General features: G+C 39.6%; 1 protein-coding gene across 1 annotated transcript; it reads left to right on the top strand.

Annotated features, from left to right (window-relative positions):
• Window positions 1–9,745: 9,745 nt before the first annotated feature.
• Window positions 9,746–20,843, top strand: LOC140236827 (uncharacterized). The gene is made up of 4 exons (XM_072316767.1): window positions 9,746–12,475; window positions 15,239–15,404; window positions 16,553–16,818; window positions 17,572–20,843. Exons 1-4 carry the CDS (start codon window positions 9,815–9,817, stop codon window positions 17,644–17,646), a joined length of 3,168 nt encoding a protein of 1,055 aa, XP_072172868.1. The 5' UTR covers window positions 9,746–9,814; the 3' UTR covers window positions 17,647–20,843.

Below are 20,843 nucleotides of genomic sequence, written 5' to 3'. Positions count from 1 at the left end.
AATTTGATGCATATGCCAAATACATGCTAATGCAATCAAGGAAATGAAATTGAGACAGCGTATGTGGACACACCTCGCAGGGGTGGAGGAATGTCATGCCCTGTGATCAATTAACTTTACGAGGCTTTGACATATTTCACATTCCAATCTGCTACACATGTGTAGTGAGAGCTTGACTGGAAATCATTAGTGTAGACCTTTCATTGCATTTCTCAAATTCCTATCTGGGTGTGCATTTCCTGGTGCAGCCCACATTTTTATTGTTTATGAATGTGCATCATAAATGATTTCAAAGCTGTGCCAAAGCCTTTGAAATAATTTTTGAAATGAAACGATGGCTGCAAATCATTTTACACATCTGCTGGCATGACCCCCCTCCTTGTTTTCATGCTTCGTTATTATGCTGTTTTTAATGTGACGTCTTTGGATGGATAACTGCTGAACACAAGTTTGATTACATTCAAAGAAAACTACTTCACCAACATATTTGATGAACTGAGTAGAAATGAATAGTGCTTCAGGTCTTTTCATGATTTTATTTCATAAGCAGATTTTCCTGCCAATTCCAATTTCTGGTGTTCATGTGTGTGATCAATTTAGCACTTGCACATATCTCATGTTTTGATATATATCACATAGCATTTAGCATACTTCTCTCTACTTTTTACATGAGGCTATGATTGGATTTAGCATGTCGTTTTTGCATCTTGTAGGAAGCAATCTTAAATCATTTTCAAGCCATACAACTCCCTCTTTTCTGGGGTTGTTTCCTATATAAAGTTATGTAGCCATATGATGTGATGCCCATTCTTTGGTGTATTAAGTATTCATGCGAAATTCACCTTCACTCCCTGTAGTAATGTACCCCCTATCTTCAGTCAGTTATCGGAAGATTTCTAGTTGCCTGCCAGGCGTTTTAGGAGATCAGTTTGTGCAGGGCCCCGAAACTGAGAGTCTGTGTAACCTGCGATGTACTCTCCCAAATCTATCCTTCTGGCAGTCAAGGCGAAGTGTGACGTTACTATGCCCATGATTACATTATCTCTCATTGCACGTTGGAAGGATTATATGCACAAACATGGCAGTGTATTAGCAAACTGTAGAGATGTTCAAGCTCAAAGCTCTTTTTACTGTATTTCTTGACAACCGTAGAACTAAGTTTTATGTCTTCCCAACCAATAAGTGCATAGTCTGTGATAAATAGAGATAATTTCTAGGAAAGATAAAACTGGTACTATGTGTGAAGTAAAAGACTGAAAGATTTTTATTATTTGTTTTACCTTTGTCTAGGGGCCATCCATTAACAGAGTTCCATAGTTTAGGGATTGTAGGTTTTAGCAAGTGTCTGATGATATGGAATAATGAAGAGTTAGGCCAATGTTTTAGAATAATAATACTTAAAGTGGATTTCAGATTTAGAGTTTCATAGAGTGTTGTGTTGGTAAGCAAATTTTGTTTGGCCAATGGAAGTCTCACAATGACTAATTTACCTGAAAAAAAAAGAAGAGGAAAACATAAGGCTGACTCGAAAAATAAAAACATATTATAAACAGAGCAAAGAGGCAGGCAATAAAACATCGAACGATTTCTCCAGCTATGAAGCTGAATGAACGCAGGGAATGTTGATACTAAAGGGTGGATATTCATGCATGCATGGTACAAGGGGATATGACTAATTTAGTCAACATTTCCAAGTTGACCAATCCAAGGTCTATGCAAAGAGACTAACATCACACTCTCTCACATGAGGGATGGGGGCCAAGTACAAAACTTGAATGAGCGAAGGTGACATCAGTGTTAGATCTGGGGGCAATTTCTTTCCCCAGGAACCTGTCACATCAAACAAGTCTGTACTTATAGGAGTTTGTAAACTGCATGAGCAGAGATTCTCACTGGGGGCCCTTATATCATGACTTCCCCTCCAAGTAATTTTATAGTTGAGAAAAAATGCAATTAATCAGTATCCTCTCTTCCCATATATCATATACTATATTGGACCTTACCAACTACCACTGCACTTCTCATGCACTTTGCCTAGATGCATAATCCATCAAAAATGTTTGACTATTTTGATGAGTGACAAATCATGTTAGAGCTATAAATATCTTAATCACATTTCCCAAACTTGCTTTCTTTCTTTTTTTAATCATATGTTGTATATGATCCTCAATTTGTAAGCCCTATACGTTTCCAGAATACCCTTTAATGTTTATTCTTAAAGACATATTAAACAATTTAACACATGAAGTGTACTACTAGATACAGTGATTAAGTCAAGCAAAAAATGTGTGTGTGATTTTTTTTTTGTGTGTGTAAATACTGGTATTGTAAGTTTACAAAACTGTTATGTAGATTAAAAAAGAATGACAAATATCTTGAGAGCAGAAAATAATTTGTTGGTTACGATGGCCGGTCACATTTTGATGTAGGGCCTACATTATTTTCTTCACGATTTTCTCTGATATCTGTTTGAAATACATTGTATGCCATCCCCCTCTTCTCCTGTTTTCTTCACTTTGAAGTGTAGCTTTATATGCCACATATGAGAAGCTATTTAACGGGCAAAATATATCTGGTATTCTTGTTTGAGGAACCAGTTGAAGAGGAGAAGATAGATTGTCCCATCCTCTCTCATCTAAAATGAAGGAATGACAGCAGCAAAACAAAACAAGATTAATGATATAAACACGCTCCTAAAATTACCATCCAGCACATACGTCAACCCAGTTCTTGACATCGTTTACTATCTTGTAGGCCTACATACTGTAAGATGACTTGCTATGCATTATCTAATGAAAAAGCAACCTGTGGCTGTCACGAAGGCGAGATGTACTCATGGAATAGCCATGAATGGTACTCTAGCTTGATATATGATGTGCGTGTATAGCCTTCAACAAGACTTTGAAGTTATATGTAGCGGTTGTTGTCCCTTAAAGGTAGGGAATCCCATTTGCATGCCTCAAATGAAGAGTTGTATAAATACAGTGGTATGTTGAAGAGAGTATCATTTTAGAAACTCCCATAAAGTATTGAAAGTGGAAGTTAACATTTAGTACATTTTTTTGACCGTTAGATTTTGAATTGAATTTTTTTCGGGGCTCACCGTAAATTCCAGTACATTACTAGGCTACCTTTGCAGACCCATGCACTGCATGTGTGTCCATCATGTATATTTTGTGAAGAAAGTTCATCAAAACTTACAAACATTTCTATATACATTCTTGCCACACACTCTATATGTTATTACATCAGCTCTTATACTTTTAGATTTGTGTTTATAGATAAAAAATACAGAAGACTGTAACAAAAAGGCTTAAGTGTGGCTGACACACAGAACTACTGAGTAGTTGAGTTTTGTGCATTATTCAAATTGTTGATAAATGTTGACCTCCAAATTTCTCAGCAGTGGCCTAAACAAGTCCCCTGAGGTTCATATTTGACGTTTTGCTGCATTTTGGGAGGTCTGTAAAAGGTATCCCATCGAGGACGAGTCCTGAGTGTACTCGGGCAGGAGTCTTATGGGAAATATGTGTTGTAGCAAAATCAGACTGTCCTCAAAGGGTTAAAAGCAAAGTCTGTGGCAGAATTTGTTATTCTACTTGCTGGACTCGGTAAAAAATATATGCAGAGTTTTTCATAATCATCATTTATTGTTTTTTGACATGCTTTGATTTTGTTAGCCATCAGTAAATTCCACTTTATATTCTCTCTGAGCTATCATTCTTTGTTTTCAAGCCTTTGTTTAGCCCCCCCCCCCAACATCTTTGATCGCAACAAGGAAAGAAAACAATATTTCATGCCGAGATTCTGTATGCTTGGAATATAATTAGAAATATCCTGTGCCTGCCGTAGCCCTTGCAGGTATTTTTAGATGGGAATTACTACAATCATCCCCGAGTTAAACTCAGAAATCACAAGAGGAGGGCTGGATGGCTTAAAACTGCTATGGGAAGGTCGGCCATTCATGAATATGAAGATTAGCTGGCGATGACAGAGTTATCGCCAGTTGACCTTGATACGGCTTGGTACTGTGACTGATTGTAAAGTTTCTTCCGCTCTTTCCCACTCCCAAGCCCTCCCCCTCCCCCTTGTATCTTTTCAGGGGGAGGGGTGAGGGGGAGGGGTGAGAGTCTCTTCATTTTTTTCATAGCATGCATAGGGAAAATCTATTAATACGCATTGTGTGCTCTCACACCATTATATTTATAGCAATCTGTGTCATAAAACTCCAAAACTAACATACTAATTGAGTGTCCTATCAATTAGTGTCTTTAGTTTTAGGGCAACGTAATAGTGCAGTGAATGCTCCCAGAGTACTGGCTTGGTTGTGTTATGGTTTTTTTTTGCACATCAAGATCTCTTTGAAAGTAATGAAAGACATGAAAGTGAGAAGAGTATACTGATGTTTTGTAATTTTTAACTGCCATTTTTAAGAAAAAATAAATAATATACTGTTTACTTTTGTGTAGTGATATTAATTATTTCAATGCATATTATGCATCTGTATTGTAATCTTACCTGGGAAATGGAGGCAGGGTAATCATGAAATGTAGTGTATGGGACTTGATCACTGAGTGGGATTCTCATGTGCTTTCCTGGCCATCAATATTTAAAACAATGCTGCCAGTTTTAAGGATATCATTCTATTTATTCTGCCTTACATATATCTGTACCAAAATTGCAGGTTTTAGGAATTGGAAATGCACATCTCATATTTCTTTCCATTCTTCTTTTTTTTTTTTTTCCTCCTCGAGCGGAGAGTTGTTATAATCTGACATTAGACAGAAACTAAAACTAATTGCAGATACCATCTGCCAATCAAAATCTTATTTATTATACAGCTCATACCTTGGCATACACTTTGTACAGTATTGGTATCAATATTTATTGCAGTTTTAAATAAGATGAGACAGTGGGGGTTGCCTTTAATGATGTTACGCTTTAGCACCTGGAAACAAAGTCTTTCATACACAAATTTGTCATTTCTTCAGTGGAATGTTGCCAAAGTTCCTCATCAAATTGATCTTTAATGCAGAGTGCACTACAATGCTGTTATTCAAAGGCATAATTTACTATTTGCAAAAGAAACAACAATCCAGAATTAGTGCTTTAAAATTGTTCTAAAATGTGAGTTAGGGATAGAAACAGCCACTGGAAAAATTTGAATCCGTATAGTCGATGTTATTGAATATTGTTAAGTACACAAAATGTGAGCAATAGTAAATGATAAAAGTGTTTCCAGACTATAAACCATCTAAAGTTATGGTATAATGAGAAAAATACTGATATCTCCTTATAATATAATATAGACTTTATTGCTTTTGCTTTTATTTATAAAGTCTATAATATAGACTTTATAAATAAAATATTGCTTTTATTTATAAAGTCTATAATATAGACTTTATTGCTAAAACTTTATATGGTACGAAGTTTTTTGATACAACAGACCTACACATATGCATCAAACGTGAAATCTTGAACATTTTTTAAACCACTGCTCCCATAGGTAAACAGGACCTTTAACACTTGGATCCACGTCAGAGTCGAGAAGGGATTGTGCCCCCTTTTAGTCCAGACCATGTGACTGTTTGCGGTACATATGCAGAATGTACATGCTACGCTGATTAGAATCACGGTGTACTTTGGGCAATGGAAGTCGCAAATAGATACAGGGTGGAGAGTTCTTGATTTTTGAAGCAGATAATTGAAGAGTTTTCTTGCATTACCATTTACATTCTGGCTTTGATTCCCTGATAACGTAATCCTACTTCCATCCTTTTGCTCCATATAGTGTTGAAGTATATACAGCATTCCATATTTAAAAATGAATCTTATTTTTAGACACTAAAAGAGGTCGGTTTGCCAAAATTTACATCATCGGGAAAGCAAAAACTCAGTCAATAGTTCATTCATTGATAATATTTCAGGTTTTCCTGTCATAGCTATGTACTACAGATACTTACCTCAATATGAACCTTGATTAAAAGTACCTGTAGACACTCTTCATTTCTGAATTGTTAGTGGTGATTTATACTCATACATGTCCTAAAGGCAATAAATTTTTGTTTGTATGTGTGTGCTATCATAGTCTAGTATATATGGCACAGTCGGTGAAGAGACTGGTGTGCCAATAATATCTCAGTGTCTGCTTGCCATTAGGATGTGATTGTATTCAATGGAAATCTATGGTGTAGGGTAAAGGAAACACATGTGTTATCAGATGTAGACTGGTAGGGGTGAGAATGGTTCCTAAGGGGTCCAAATTTCATATTCTCTGAATGCCCTCCACATCTGTCGCTCAAATTCTGCATTCCTTCTTTCAAAAGGAAGGTGAGCATTGGAAAGTGGAAAACTGTAACTGCACGGTCAGCATATCAGAAACAGTTAGAAACAGATGTATTCGGTCATATGCTTTGCATGCTTGTCAGATTTTGACTGATATTGAGGTCACCTCCTCAATACCTTTCCTCCCTCCCCCCCCCCCCCTTCTTGGCATCAGTGACTGAAAGTTCACATTACAAATATGGTTTCATACAGGAATACATATATGAATATGTTCTATTTAAAGTTTAAAGAATTCCAATGTACTTTTTTTTTACTTATGCTGTAAAATCAAAACAGTTTATGAGGTTTATATAAGCTATATAATGTGTTTATTGTTTTGGACAAAGACAGAACAAAGTTGCAAAGCCATTTCAAGGAGCTATACTATTTCTGGATGCTTCTGGGTCTAGATTGCAGTGTAGTAAGTGTAAATGCATGTACCTATATGTATGTTGTAGACTGGCATTATAGCAAAACCATGTCATGCAGACAGACAGACAGACAGACAAACATGTTTACATCAACTATGACAGGTGCCAAAGGATGCCAGCAGTGACTGCAAGTCTCAAATACGTAATGTGGTTAACAGATCTTCAAGAAAAGAATTATTAATCCAAAGATAGGCCAGATAATTGACAGAGACGTGAATATAATAATATATACATGTATATATATCATATGTCAGTGGTGATCAAATCAAGAGCAAGTTCTAAATCGTGTAGTGCTGTCATCATCCTTAACTACTGATCAGAAGATGGACTTAAAACACTTGCTCAGGGATTTGACCCCGGAGTGAATCCCTTCTTCCAACAAAGACCACTCCCCCAGTGGGTGGGGTTCTTAGGATGGCATCCTTCGATCTTCTACCTCATCCTCCCCGTGAAGGTCTCTCTACTCCTTGCGGGCCCTGTGTCATCCAGATAATCACCCCATCATCTTTCTGAGGCATGCTTCCATCGTCTTTCAATAATATCAGCTAAGAGCCAAAAGCCATCAATCCCTGGTTGATGTGCAGATTCTCTGCCACCACGCTCTAAATCCTTTCTGTGCTTTCACAGGCATCAAATTATTGTGATGCTGTTATATCTTATGATGTTGTTTCTTTGGTGGAAAGTTGTTTTTTTCCTAATTGATAATATTACATCACAGCAAAGTTTATATTTTTCTCTTCAGTTTTGCTCAGTGCTGTCTGGTACAATAGTCTCTGTAAAATGCTACATGACCTTGAAAAAATGAAATATTTTCCAAAAGTGCTCTTACATGTATATATTGTAGTCTCAGGTAATGTAGCACACATGGGTTTTACACTGTGGCACACATAGAATTAAAAATGTTGGGTTAAAACTTTGTTGTAATTGTATATTGTATACAAATCAAATCTTTGCAAAAGTAGTGAATAACTAGAGTGACATTTTTTAACTTGCCTCTCTTAAATACTTTGGCCAATCTGATCACATCACAATTGCCTGGACAGGTTTTGACCATTGGCACTATATGTTGTACTTGAGACATCTCCTTTTGGGGACTCAATAGTTTGCACACAATTTGTATTGTGAATGGAATGGGAAAAACATGATTTGAGTATTTACAGCTCTTATTCCCATCTTTACCATTTTTTGAATTATTTGTAGAGCGTGTGATTCACTGAAATTGTATTTCGTCCAAACTAGGGTATGTTTGCGGTTTGCTCTAGGCAGGGAAACTACCACCACTCTGTTGCATTGTAATGTTTTGTTATATTTAGCAACTGCATGGACAATGCACATTGACAATTGTTTCGATTTTTTTTTTTCAGTTAGGGGCAGTATTTATTTAGCATGCATGCCATCTGGGTGTTTGCCAACACCCAAAAAAGGACACTGGTTTCTGACGTACTTCATGAATGAATTGTGACTGTGGCCTTCGTGACTATCCCCAAATATCTGACTTATTCTCGGAATGCTGCAGTAAATGCGGTAATGACCCAAGTTCATTGCATACAACAGAATTAGATCAATTTGCGGATCGTGATTTCCCAGGATGTCATCCATAATAATGCTAGACATTTTTGTTTTTGTTTTCTTACATACAGAAAGCATTTATTTTGAGTGTGTATCACACTTGATTTATTTTTACATCTTAGTTGACTCGTTATGACTAAGCTCAAATGAGATAATTAAGAACAGAAGATCTTCATCCATGTCTGAGCTTCTTTATTGGTGCCACTGAATGGCAGTAATCATATAAAAACATACTTGACCCATATAAAGGTATATGAAGGTTTCAGCCATGTTATGCAAGATTTCCACATGACATGTAGATTCCATAAGCACTACCTAATTAGTGCACAATATTTGGTCTGTCTGCCTTTTTATATATATAAGTTGGTGATTTTTGGGGTAGTTTACGTGTTATAAGAACACTTTGTAGCTTCCTTTCAAGGATTTTGTTTCTTCTATTGTGTAGATATTTTTGGAATCCCCCTTATCTTTGATAAACTATCATACATGTATGCATTACTATTGATTTATTTCTGAATGAAAACTTTAAACATATATAATTCTTTACAAGGGATATTCTCAATGATGTCCAAATGTCCCCCCCCCTTTCAGTGCCAGGAAGTTTCCTGCCAAACCAAATTTCATGTTGCCATGTCAAAGCTTGGAGGGCTTGAGAATATTGTGTTATCTCTCCCTATTGCTGAAAGCATTTACCACTAGTCTGTCATCTCCGAAACAGGAACTGTGGTAATTTCCCCTAAAAAACCTGCTGCTTGGTCATGGACTTCAACAATGTGCACTCGAATTCCAGTCCCCACAGGGTAAGGCACTGCAGCTGGAATAGAGCCGTGTCATCGAATAGTGGGGGAAATGCATATGTTACCTCATCATTCCCAGGTCCCGCAAAACGATCTGCGCTTGGGATGACACAGACCAAGACAAAAAGAGCCTTGGAGACCCTGAGCCTTTCCTTTTGCAGGAACCTCGAGAAAGCTTGTGCCGAATGTTGTGGTCGTATTACCCTGCGTGCATTCCCCACTTTCTGTTCTCGCTATGAGTCACTGGCGGGATGGGAACCACCTCTAGCCTCCAGTGTGCACATGTTTGTTGCTCAGAATGCGAGGGAAGAGAATGTACAATGTGATTGGAGGAACATCCGCTGCATATGTGCATCCTATTTGCTTTTACTTTCATAGCAATTTGCAATTATTTCGTTGTGACTCAAAGATTGAATAATGGAGGCCCAAGTTATGGTCAGTCACACTGAATTCATCACAGTGGATAACCTCATTTTAAGATGTATCTCAGTCATTGTTTTTTTTTTTTTTGTAATTTTTGTTTTCCGAGTTGAAAGTGATTTTCATGTTAATGATACATGATTGATAAGTTCACTGCGCAAGTCTACAACTGTTTTATGTGTTTATGTATCATACCTCCAGATACCAGACATTCCTAAATTTGAGGAGGCAGAGACAGACCCCAAAGCAGGAACCAGTGCAGAGGGTGTAGACATGGAAGCAGCTGCCTCTCTGGAGCCACGGCTCTCCTCGAGCGCAACTGACACCCACGACGTGGCTGAACACGACAACCTCTTCGACCTGAGTGGCACAGCGGCAGATCTCGACCACACCAATGACGAGTTCGAGAACAACGAGCGGTTGATGCAGGAGGAGGAAGAGAGATTGCACAGCCAGGAGCAAGTGGAAGTGGAGGACATCTTCCAGAGTGATCAGGAAGGTGCGGATCCGGAGGCCTTCGCTCCTCCCGAAGCAAACGGAACCCATAATGAGATGGAAGACATTTTTAAAGATGATGTCAAAAATATGAGCCATGACTTTGAGCCGATCTTCCAGACAGAGATGCCAGACTATGACCCAGTGGAGATGGATAGCAGGGACACACTGAATTCACACCCCGAAATGAGTGTGGAGGACCTCGACACGGAAGGAGACGTCCCGGCAGATGCTCAAATTGGTTGCCATGCCAACGACTTGCCATTTCCTGATGTGCCGAGCAAGAGTGATATTGTGCTCGACTGGGAAGAGGAGGACAAAGCAGTCTCACCCACCCCACCCTTGGGCATGGAGACTTCAGCTGTTGCACCTCCCTCCCTGCTTCCGCAGCAAGATGATGAAATTGACGAGGGGGAGGTAGCAAAATTTGTGGAGAACATTTTGATCAGCTCAGCGAGGGAAGTGTACAGCGTGGACAGTGAGCAGGAATGTGCTGATAAAGTTGAGAGTGAGCCTGTGGAGCAAGAGAGTGCAGCCGAAGTGATTACCCTTGAGACAACTGTTGAGTCAGAGCATGCATTGTGTCAAGAAAAGGGGCTAGAAGAGGCTGTTGTTCATGCTGTCTGCGAGCCAGAGGAAAAAGAAAGTTTATCAGTCAGTGTAGATGCATTGTTACCTGAAAGTGTCGACAACAGCAAAGTGAGCACAGACGCGGAATGTGACGAAGACAAAATGGACTCTGTGCCCGCAGTTCCAGCTAGCATGGGAGATGTCACAGCAGAAGAGGCACCCAAAACAAATATTGTCGAAACTCTGGATATCAAGGACCCAGAGAAGCAAACTTTTGATTCCCCCGCTGAGGCCGAGCCAATTGCTGTAAGCCCAAAGACTGCTGAATCACATGAGAGCCCATCACGCAAAATGTCTGTTCCTAAACCAAGGGACATAAGGAGGGACTTGAGCTTCTTTGGCTCAGGATCATCATCTGGGAAAAGCTTCATGTCCAACACTCTACCAAGGGTCAGTGTTCTTCCGCGAATCAGTACCACGTACCAGCGGAAATCACCCTTATCTCCATCCAGTGACATGGACAGCTTTGACAAGAGTACAGAGGAGCTGCCGATGATACCGAAACCAGATTTGAGTGCTGGTAAATCTCCTGTCATTGCAGAGCTGGATGCTGTGGAACTCCCACACATTGAAACATTATCGACAGCACCAGTAGTGCCGCCAGTAAAAAGTGCAGAATCTGTTGTGCCCGTTTCTGAGACGAAAGTGGAGTCTTCCCCAACAGTTATGTCACCCGTCTATGCATCTGCCGGAGTTACACAGGAGCCTATATATCTTGACGGATCAAGCCCAGAAGAAATCGAAGCCATCTTCAACAAAGATCCAGAAGAGGAGAAGACTGCCAAGAAGAGTATGGCCAAGAGTGATGTCTTGGCCTCAACCAGAGTGCGGAAGGTTTCGAGGAATACCTGGAAAGGCCAGGAGGAGTTCCAGAAGTCAGTGGAGAAGTCAAAGATTATCCTGGATGAACCTCAAGCAGCTAGTCTGAGACGGTATGAGGAAAGAAAGAAGCAGCGGCAGGGGGCATTCATTCGATCGAGGCAGGATTCCACATCTGAGGCTGAGTCGGAGGGGAGCCAGTCCTCGACGCCGCGCACCACTCCCAAGATGCCTGATGTAGTCCAGTCTGGGGAATCCGGAGCCAGAGATGGAGAGGCCCAGTCAGAAATTGTCCAACCCAAACTGAACATGAAGTCAGTGCGCTCCCTCTGGGAGCAGAAGGCGGCAGAAGTAGAACAACGAAGACGCTCCCTTCAGACAAAGACGCGCCCAGTGTCACATGGGGAGAGGGCGAGATCTTCATCAACAAGAGCAATCAATAAGTCATCTGATAACATTGACTCTCTGGATGATAGCATAGAGGGGAATACATCATTCTCATACGATGGTCTCTCAGATGATAGCTCCTCAAAGAGAGAAAGTCTGATCGAGCGCGATATCCGCCTCCAAAAAGAACGAGAGAGGGAGATATCCAAGGAGAGGGAACGCCTTCGTTCAGAGTCCACCTCATCCAGAGATGAAAGCCAGCCTTCAGAGACGTCAGAAAACCCTGACGATCAGGTGGTCGACATTGTACGGGACACCGAAATGAGGAGGGATTCCGATGACGGGAGGTCGTCGCCGAGCCAAAGCAGTGGCTACACGTCAGGTCGGTCCACTCCCTCCATGCCAGCCGATGATATCCTCAAGATCAAGTCGGGTAAGGGTGGCAAGATGCCTGACTTAAAGATGTCCCTCTCTCCATCTGACCCAGATGCCCAATCAAACTACCGGGAGTACCAGAAGATGCTCCGTGGCAACAAGGCCGATGGCAAGTTCTCCAAGAGTGCAACTTTCCCGAGGAGAATGGAGAGCAACTTTGAGACACAGGTAAAGATTTTTTTTTCCACCATATCACAGCATCTCATCATATTTGGTATCTGTGTCACTGCAAACCTCTCATCCTCATATTCAGTATCTGTTCTAGTAGTTCATTTGTCAAGTTATTTTGTTCTCTAAGATCATGTCATAGATATACAAGTCTGCCTTCTCCATATTATGTGGTATGTCTTCTGCTATAGTGAGACTACATCCTACCACTTCAACATACTCACCACATTCCCTATACTCTTATTTTCTACCCAGTACATCCATCCCAAACATCATGTATCCCTTGAGAGATTATGCTTTGCAAGTTCCAGTCTGTGCATATTAGTGCATATTAGCATTTATGTCATTGTAACAAAATTTATTATTTTTTCTGTCCACAACCTTTGTACTAACATATTATCTTCATCGCACTTGATTTTGAATTGCCTCCAAGCAGCTGGGACGTTCATGTAAGCCTGCATTGCCAAAATTAAAACTGCAAAGCTTATATTTGAATAAGAGTGAGGTGAGAGTGTAAACATGTATACCTTTTCAAATTCCTGAAATTCTTCTGTCGAGATGTTTTCATTGCAACTGATTGACAAATTGCCCTACATCGATGTAAATAAGCACAATTGCTTATTTACGTTGATGTAGGGCAATTTATAAATCAGTTGCAATGTACACCTTTTTCAGCCAAAACAAATTAAACTGCTATTATCCTGCCCTGTACTTCCCAGAAGCCACAAAAACTTGTCAAAAATGTCATCTGTTGGTAGTCTTTGCATGTGCTTAAATGATCACTCTCATTTTCACTTTGCAAACTTAGTTTTGTATATATTTCTGCACAATTCTGGTTTGCTTTCCTGTTCTCTCGTATCTCTTATTCTCCTAATTTTAAGGATAGAGAGGGAAAATGCTGATGTTGGTGTAGAGATTAGCATTATATTTTTTTTTTTCACTTCTCCTTGTCAAAATGAAAGCTTATAAATCATTGTCATCTAAGGATAATTTCTTGACGGTCTTATGTCTAAAGATTGTGGTGCATGTCACCCTTTAAGCCTCATATGTCACACAATATTGGGCTCTTCTATCTTACGAAAGTAAAATTTACTCCTGACAGGAAGCATGATTTTGTGGGCAACACTGGTGAAAATCAAAGCAACAGAGCAGCAAATGTGAAAGCAAAGAATACAATTGTGACTGACTTCATAAGTTATGTATTAGATATTCACAATGTTGTTTCAAAGGGATTGTAAAAAAGCATTTTATATTTATTACCAGAGTGTTGTACATGTACAGCTGTATGTGTCCATATTCATTTTGTACAGAGAAAAAAGGTAAGGGATGTATACAATAATATATCATTCTTTACAAATTTAGAGTGTAGTTAGTAGAATATACACCTGTTGAGAATGTACAGTGTATCGAATTGGGTACATATACAAAACAAAGAGTGCCAGATTGTATTGTGTGTGGTATTAAAAGCTATATGACGTTTTATCAAGGTGACCATAGAGATACATATTTGGTAACACTATACACACTCGAATGCTCACATTTATTGCTTTTTTTTTTAATTGTCCAATTTGACTGAAACGTTTCTCATGATGTGAGCAGATGTGAAGTAAATCCTGCACTTAGCTAGTCCTTGATTATCCAGATATATGTTTTGTTAAATTTGTCTGAAATGTGAAATGCTGAATTGTGCTTGTTCCAACTTGCACAGTAGTTTGTCTGAAGAGTAGAATGTAGATATTAGTTATTGTATTCCACATACTAAGAATCTTGCTATAGGATTGGTCAAGAGCTGATCATGTGATTAAGCGCAGTTTTGCCCATCACATCACCTGAGAAGAAAAGTTTGTTACACTCTGTGTTGATAGTCCCTTTTGTTTCGCTGATCTCTTTGAAGTCCATACATTCCCAACATGAGATGAGTACGCGCAAAATAAAAGTGCGTTGCACTGTGGACTATCAGTTAACTACTACCAGGTGAAATGATAGTCCGCAGTGCAACGCACTTTTATTTCGGTGCCGCGCGCAATGCGTGGAACAAATTCATTACTTTGTCATCTACGCGCATACGTCTAAAGTAAACTATGTATACTAGTAGCCTAAGCCCTGAGGATACCCAAAGACAGCTAAAACGGTTTCAAATGCGGAATAAAATGGGAATATCTAGGACCCTAGATATGGAATATAAAGCAAATAATCAACTTTTAGTTTCAGGCAATGAGACAAACTATCACTTCCTCGGCGATCTGAATGCGTACGCTATCTTTCCTCAGCTGCGCTACGGAAAGATAGCTACATCCAGATCGCCTCGGAAGTGATAGTTTGTCCCATCACCTTCACCAACGTTGATTGTTTGCTTAGTATGCTTGTTCAGACTGACAGGGATCTTGTACACAGGATCATCTGAAGAATTGCATGGGTATTTCTATGCATTTCAAGATCAAGGCTAGCATATGCAGAAGCAGATGCACATGCATAAAAAGGAAAAACAAAACAAAACAAACTCATTGATGCTAGCAATAAGTGCCAGACACCAATGCTGGGCTTATAGACCAATATTAGAAGCTTCTATGGAGGGTGTTCACACTGTTGTCTCTTCGTTGATGAGTATATAAACACACCAATCCTTTCTATCGACAAATGTAATTCGACAGTACTTTAATTTCTACGGCCTATAAACCATACTGCAGGCAACTCTTTCACAACCGCACACTGTGACCTGTATCATTCAATGTCCGATGACAAATTTCTCCTCTTTTTCGAAAGGCAAGCTCATCGGGAGGTTCTCTGGCAATCAGCGTGGGCGACGTCCCTGACGTGATCATGGTGGATGGTATGAACTCCTCGACAACAACATCGGAGAAGACCAGGAAAACCAGCATCGTACAGCAAGGCATCAAGCTTTCGCAGACACTGGAGAAGAAGAAAGTTGGTAGGTTTCTTGGGAGACAAGCGATCTGCCTTTTGTGGTGGATTACTGTACATATGACCTTTTAAAGAAAAGCGCAATTTGGACAAACTGTGAAAAAGAAAAGTTCATGATTCATTTTCTGCACCAGACCAATTCTTAGTGAATCTCACATGTTAACAATTTTTTGGATATGATCATTTTGTAAAAGTATATGATTCATTTTGCAAGTTTTTATGTTTATGATAGATCAATTACATTGATCTCATGATTATGCATTGAATTTGTTTCCTGTGTTGTTAGGTTTTAGTACTGTTATATACAAATTTGTGCATCATATGTTTCACATATCGTCGCCCCAGACCTCGTATCTACAAAATGTCAAATGTTCAGGAGAGCCAAAAAACATGGCGGCCAAAGCACTGTAGCGAATGGGATAGCCTTTCCTTGACATGCCGTGGTGGCTTCACTTTTGGAGTAAGACAGTTGGAATTTGGACAGCACATCACTTAAGCCATTATTTGACCATTAATCCAAAAAAGTAATTTTCACCAAAATTGCAGATAGAAGGTCTTGTCACCCCAGCGACGATATGTCGTCCCCATTTTTTATTTTTTATTTAAAGAAGAAGGAAAGGGTTGCTTTAAAGATGTTTGGAATATTTGGATCTCAGATGAGCCTTTTATTTTTTTTTTTGGGGGGGGAGGTATTTCAGACCAATATAAAATGGTCTCAATTGAGGAATAATTGCAGGAGAGTGGAGAGGGTGCACATATGATTAAAGTGTGTGAAAACATCCACCCCAACTTTGATATCTCTGACAGCTATACTGAATGATGCAGTAATGGTAGTTTTCATGAATGGTCTTTTTTTTTGGGGGGGGGGGATGTTGAGAAATATGAGAATCAATAGATTGAATCTGAAAATTGGACTTTATATATGAAAAGGTATTGAGAAATGTTTTCATTTTGCTGAAAAAAAAAACCAATACAAAGACCTGTCAATAAGAAAATACAAAGAGTTCCAACAGTAAAAATGAGCAAACTGAAAAAGTGAGACCAATGAAAGCAGCAACATTGAATACAATCAGTGTAGAGCATTTGAGGAAGACCTCACACAAGAAAATTGTTGCTATGACGACTGTGCTGTCATCCCCCCGTTCCCCGGTGCAGCTAAAGTGGAGCCCAAACCTCGGCGCTCTCTCATGGACATGGAGATCCAGGCGCAGCGCGAGAAGGAGGAGGCATTCCGGCGGGAGCAGCAGACGAGGAAGCTGAGCGGCACCACGTCACCGCTGCCCTCCCCGCAGGACGAGGCCAAGCCGGACGCGACGTCGGGTTCGACGTCGTCGTCCTCTGCCACCTCGCCGGCCACGACGCCTCAGGGTTCGCCCAGGAAAACGTCCATGTCGGGACAACCTGCCAAGTCTGTCTACAAGGTGAGCTGGGGGAGTGATGATAGTGCATGCCATTAAATGGCATCATAGGGAAAAACATCAAGGAAGGAAGATGTGTAAGGAAGAGGCTTGTCTCAAAGAGCATGTGTGACCGTCCATCTCAAAACCCCGAGTCAAAAAGTTGCAGATTAGGATTCTTTGTAATGGACCGAAATATGTCATTTGCGTTGACCCGTTCAAATTATGTGATACCTGGGAGAGTAATCTAAACTTTGCCTACTGTCAAATTCGGCAGCTTAAACAAAACCAAAATCTAGATATCAGCATTTTTTTTTCTGGACCATATTTTTTAGACAGGTGCTGCTTTCACTGGGATATAGAGTAATGTTTTCATTGATGCTTCTGCACACCATGTCTCAGTGACCCTAATCTGTAAGATCTCTTTTTCTCTGTTTTCTACGAAACTGCACGTCATAACTCTCTATCTTATTTCATTCACTTTTTGAATGGGTTAGGATGGGCCCATTTTAACTAGTAATATGTCATATTAAAGCTTAAAGGATTCTTTTCTAAACTATGTAGAAAAGTGGAAATTCGTTGTGGCATACTTTTTGTGGGTGGTCACATATGAAAATACCACAGGAGTACTTTCATATCTTACCAATATTCTTTTCACAATCGAAGCAAGTGGATGTTGCTTGGACAAAATTATGTTGTGAAGTCATAAATTTTCATCTGTATGATTCTAACATGCTTTCTCTCCTCTTTCTGCCTTTCCTTCTCTCAATACTCCAGGACCTCAACTACGTCCCCAAGACGAACAAGAAGAAGTTGGCGCTCGCAGAGCACTGGGAACACAAGTGGAAGTAAAAGATGCGTACCTTAATGACAGACTTGTGGCGCCATGCCCACGATGTGTGCTCAACATGTGCGAACAAGGGCTCTGTTTTGCTTCATTTGCGTTGTACGAGCACATCGGCCACGTAAGATGCGTCTGAACTTTGAACTCAAGGCATAAAATGGCCTACATTTGACTCTGCAGTATTCGTTTCTGTTCGTTTTGTTTAAATCCATGCCATTTGGAGCTTTTTTTTTTTTTTTTTTTCAGCTGATGTACATAGATGTATATTACGTGTAATGTGCGTACACGTGGCGTAATCATTTTTATAGTATTATATTTTTGCAGTGGTGTGCAAGTAAAGCATAGCTGTGAACTCCGGTATTGTTGATCTGGACAGGGAGGCAGGCTCATCAGCTTATATGTGTGTATTTATATATTATTAAATTGCAGTCAAGTGTAGATTTATCTGTGCACAAGTTTTAATTTGCAGAAGAATACGCGGTTGAGCGGCGGGAGTAGTCATGGCGACATGCAATAAGCTGTATATGAATGTTATCAAGTTATACCTCAATCTGCGACATGCATATTATTGGAACAATGGCGATTATATTTCCGGTCTACACTGTATCTCTTTTATCTCCCATTCTCTTCGCCCTTATATCTCTCTACTGATATCAACCGTTTTTGTGCTCCAGTGTTACATGGAGAGTGTGTAGTTTCTCTATGTCGTCTCCGTTGAGCCCAGTAGCTTCAAAATCAGTCGTGATCCCTCTACGGATATGTTTGACACCTGTGGTACAGGTTAGAAATATGTTCAATTTATATAATGCATCTGCTACTACGAGGCATTTTCTTGTATGCTGTCACTGCTTGGTTGGGATTATACGAGGCAGAGAGGGCGGTATTACTGTGTAAATATCAGTGATTGGTATACATTGAAATGCACACAAAGCAGAAAATTCAAACACTATTTTTTGTTTCTGTTTCTCTGTTTTCTATGAGATCTATTCGTAGCATTGTTGTGTTATCAGATTATCAAGGCATTTTGTGACAGTATTTATACACATATTTTCTCTAATTATGCTACAGAATCCATTGGGGGAAACCCCACTCGTACAAAGTATACCATTTACCCCTTTGCCTGTAATATGTGTGGCTTTCCTATGCAGTGGATGCATGGCACACCTGTTTATACCTGAAAGCAACAAGTTAAGGCCTCTTTTGTGTTGTAGTGTGGAGGGCATGTCTGCTGAAAGTTGCTTGATTACTGTGTGCCTCGTTTGGATTAAAATGTGTGCATTTTCACTAAATATACCAGAGCTTGGCCAAAGTGAGACGTAGATAAGGACACGGCTTGATGCGCTGGACAGTTCCAAAATGAGAGGAGTTCTCCAGCGATGTTGAAATTTGTTCTCAGGACTCTGCAAAGTGAGCCGTGGTTTGAGATGCCATTTTCTCCACCTTTTGGCCTGATGAATTTCATGCCATTGGGTTTGTGTGGTGGTCTTATATAGCTCTGCATCTATGCAAATGTGAGCTGAATTATAAAGATGGTTGTGCTCCACATTAAAGGGAGATATCAATAGTTTTCACAAAGCCACCTCCCAGACATGTATGATTTATGCATGGTGTTTGATGAGCCGGTTTGTATGATGTATTTCACCCCTGTGTGTCATAATGCTGAAATATTTTACACAGCAATTGTGAAGGTGGGATAGGTTTTGTTTCAAAGTTGCGAGATGGAACATGGAGAGAAAATATGTGCTTTAGAAGTCATCAGGTGTATGTGTGACTGAAATGGTCTTGCTGCAAGCAATTCTTGGAGAGTTTTGTTTACATTTGTACTGAACTGATGCGACAAAGTCAGAGTTTGATACGGTGATAATGTAATATTTTTTTTTTTGGTCATCCTGTTGAGATATTTTCCTGTTAATGCAGCGTAGCAGCTTATAACCATGCCTGTACATTAGCTGGAATGTATTAGCACCATACTTAAGTGTGTACTTTTGTAGCCCATAATCCCGGTATAGCTTTTTCTCTGTACCAATGATTTTCACTCAAGGCACCGAGGCTGTAACCAGTGACATGATGTCTGTATATAAACCAACAAGCATTTTCATACGAGGGTTTTACGTACATCATGCATCTCTGATGAATTATGGGCATTGTTGGTCTCTGCTTGGCTAGGTTGATTTGTGAAAGAGCGTTGTGCAAAGATTACGTGTAACACATTTCAGTATTTGATATCATGTATCATTTGAGTACTGCTAGTACCCTGCTATCACCCAAAAACAAAGCAAGAACAAAATCAAAATCAAATCAAAACAAAACAGAGCAAAACTAAATGCATGTAGCAATACCCCTGTATGTGATTTTTTATAGTCGAAATTGCTTTTGAAACTGAGAGTCGTTGATAAATCTATTGTCCCATGTTTTATTTTTGGGGGTATTATATGAACTGTCTACAATCTCTAGCTGTCGTCTGGTGTAAATATTGTTTTCTTGACGAGTTGAATGTGTTGTGATGATGAAACAGCTCAAGTTGAATAGCTCCGCAAGCTTTTGTGTATCAGTAGTGTGAATATAGTTTCCCCAAGGTCTACAATCGTGTGAGCTTATGTCATAAACTTTTGTTACACAAAGGAGCTAGCTTTTGCCACTGATGATGTAGGTGGTACCAAGTGTGTGTAGTATGCAGAGAGAATAGAGACAGAAAAATTGAAGGTCTCTTGGCTCTGCCCATTGCAAGCTAGGCTTGTGTTATCATGTCCTGTGTCGTGTCATTACAAATGTATTGTATCCTGCTTTGTTGTAGCATTCTCCGGAAAGTATTTCACAAGACTTTGAAATAGAAGGTTAGATTACAGTCAAATGTGTAGTACGACAGTCTCATTCATACATTTTGTTGGTATTTTCTAGATATAGACAGATCTGTGTTGTAGATGGAGTTAATATCATGATGCAGAATTCTTATAGAGAATATGGCCCGAGACTGCAGTGCACTGTGGTGCTCTAAACTTAGCTGTGTATCCATATATATGCATGAATCACATTGTACATGTTCATGAAGTTTTAATATATTTCAATATGTACGCTGTACTAGACTACATGTAGAAGCAATGTACAAGTGGTATACACATTTCCAATAAGTCATGCTCTTTGTTTTATCAAGTCTTCTACAAATTTACATCTTCCAATTTAAAGAGAGTAAAAACAAAAAAATGAA

This window comes from Diadema setosum, chromosome 13, assembly GCF_964275005.1.
Source record: "Diadema setosum chromosome 13, eeDiaSeto1, whole genome shotgun sequence".
Classification (NCBI taxonomy): domain Eukaryota; kingdom Metazoa; phylum Echinodermata; class Echinoidea; order Diadematoida; family Diadematidae; genus Diadema; species Diadema setosum.
Note: the sequence above shows the minus strand (reverse complement) of the source record. Positions and strands in the feature narration are given on the sequence as shown.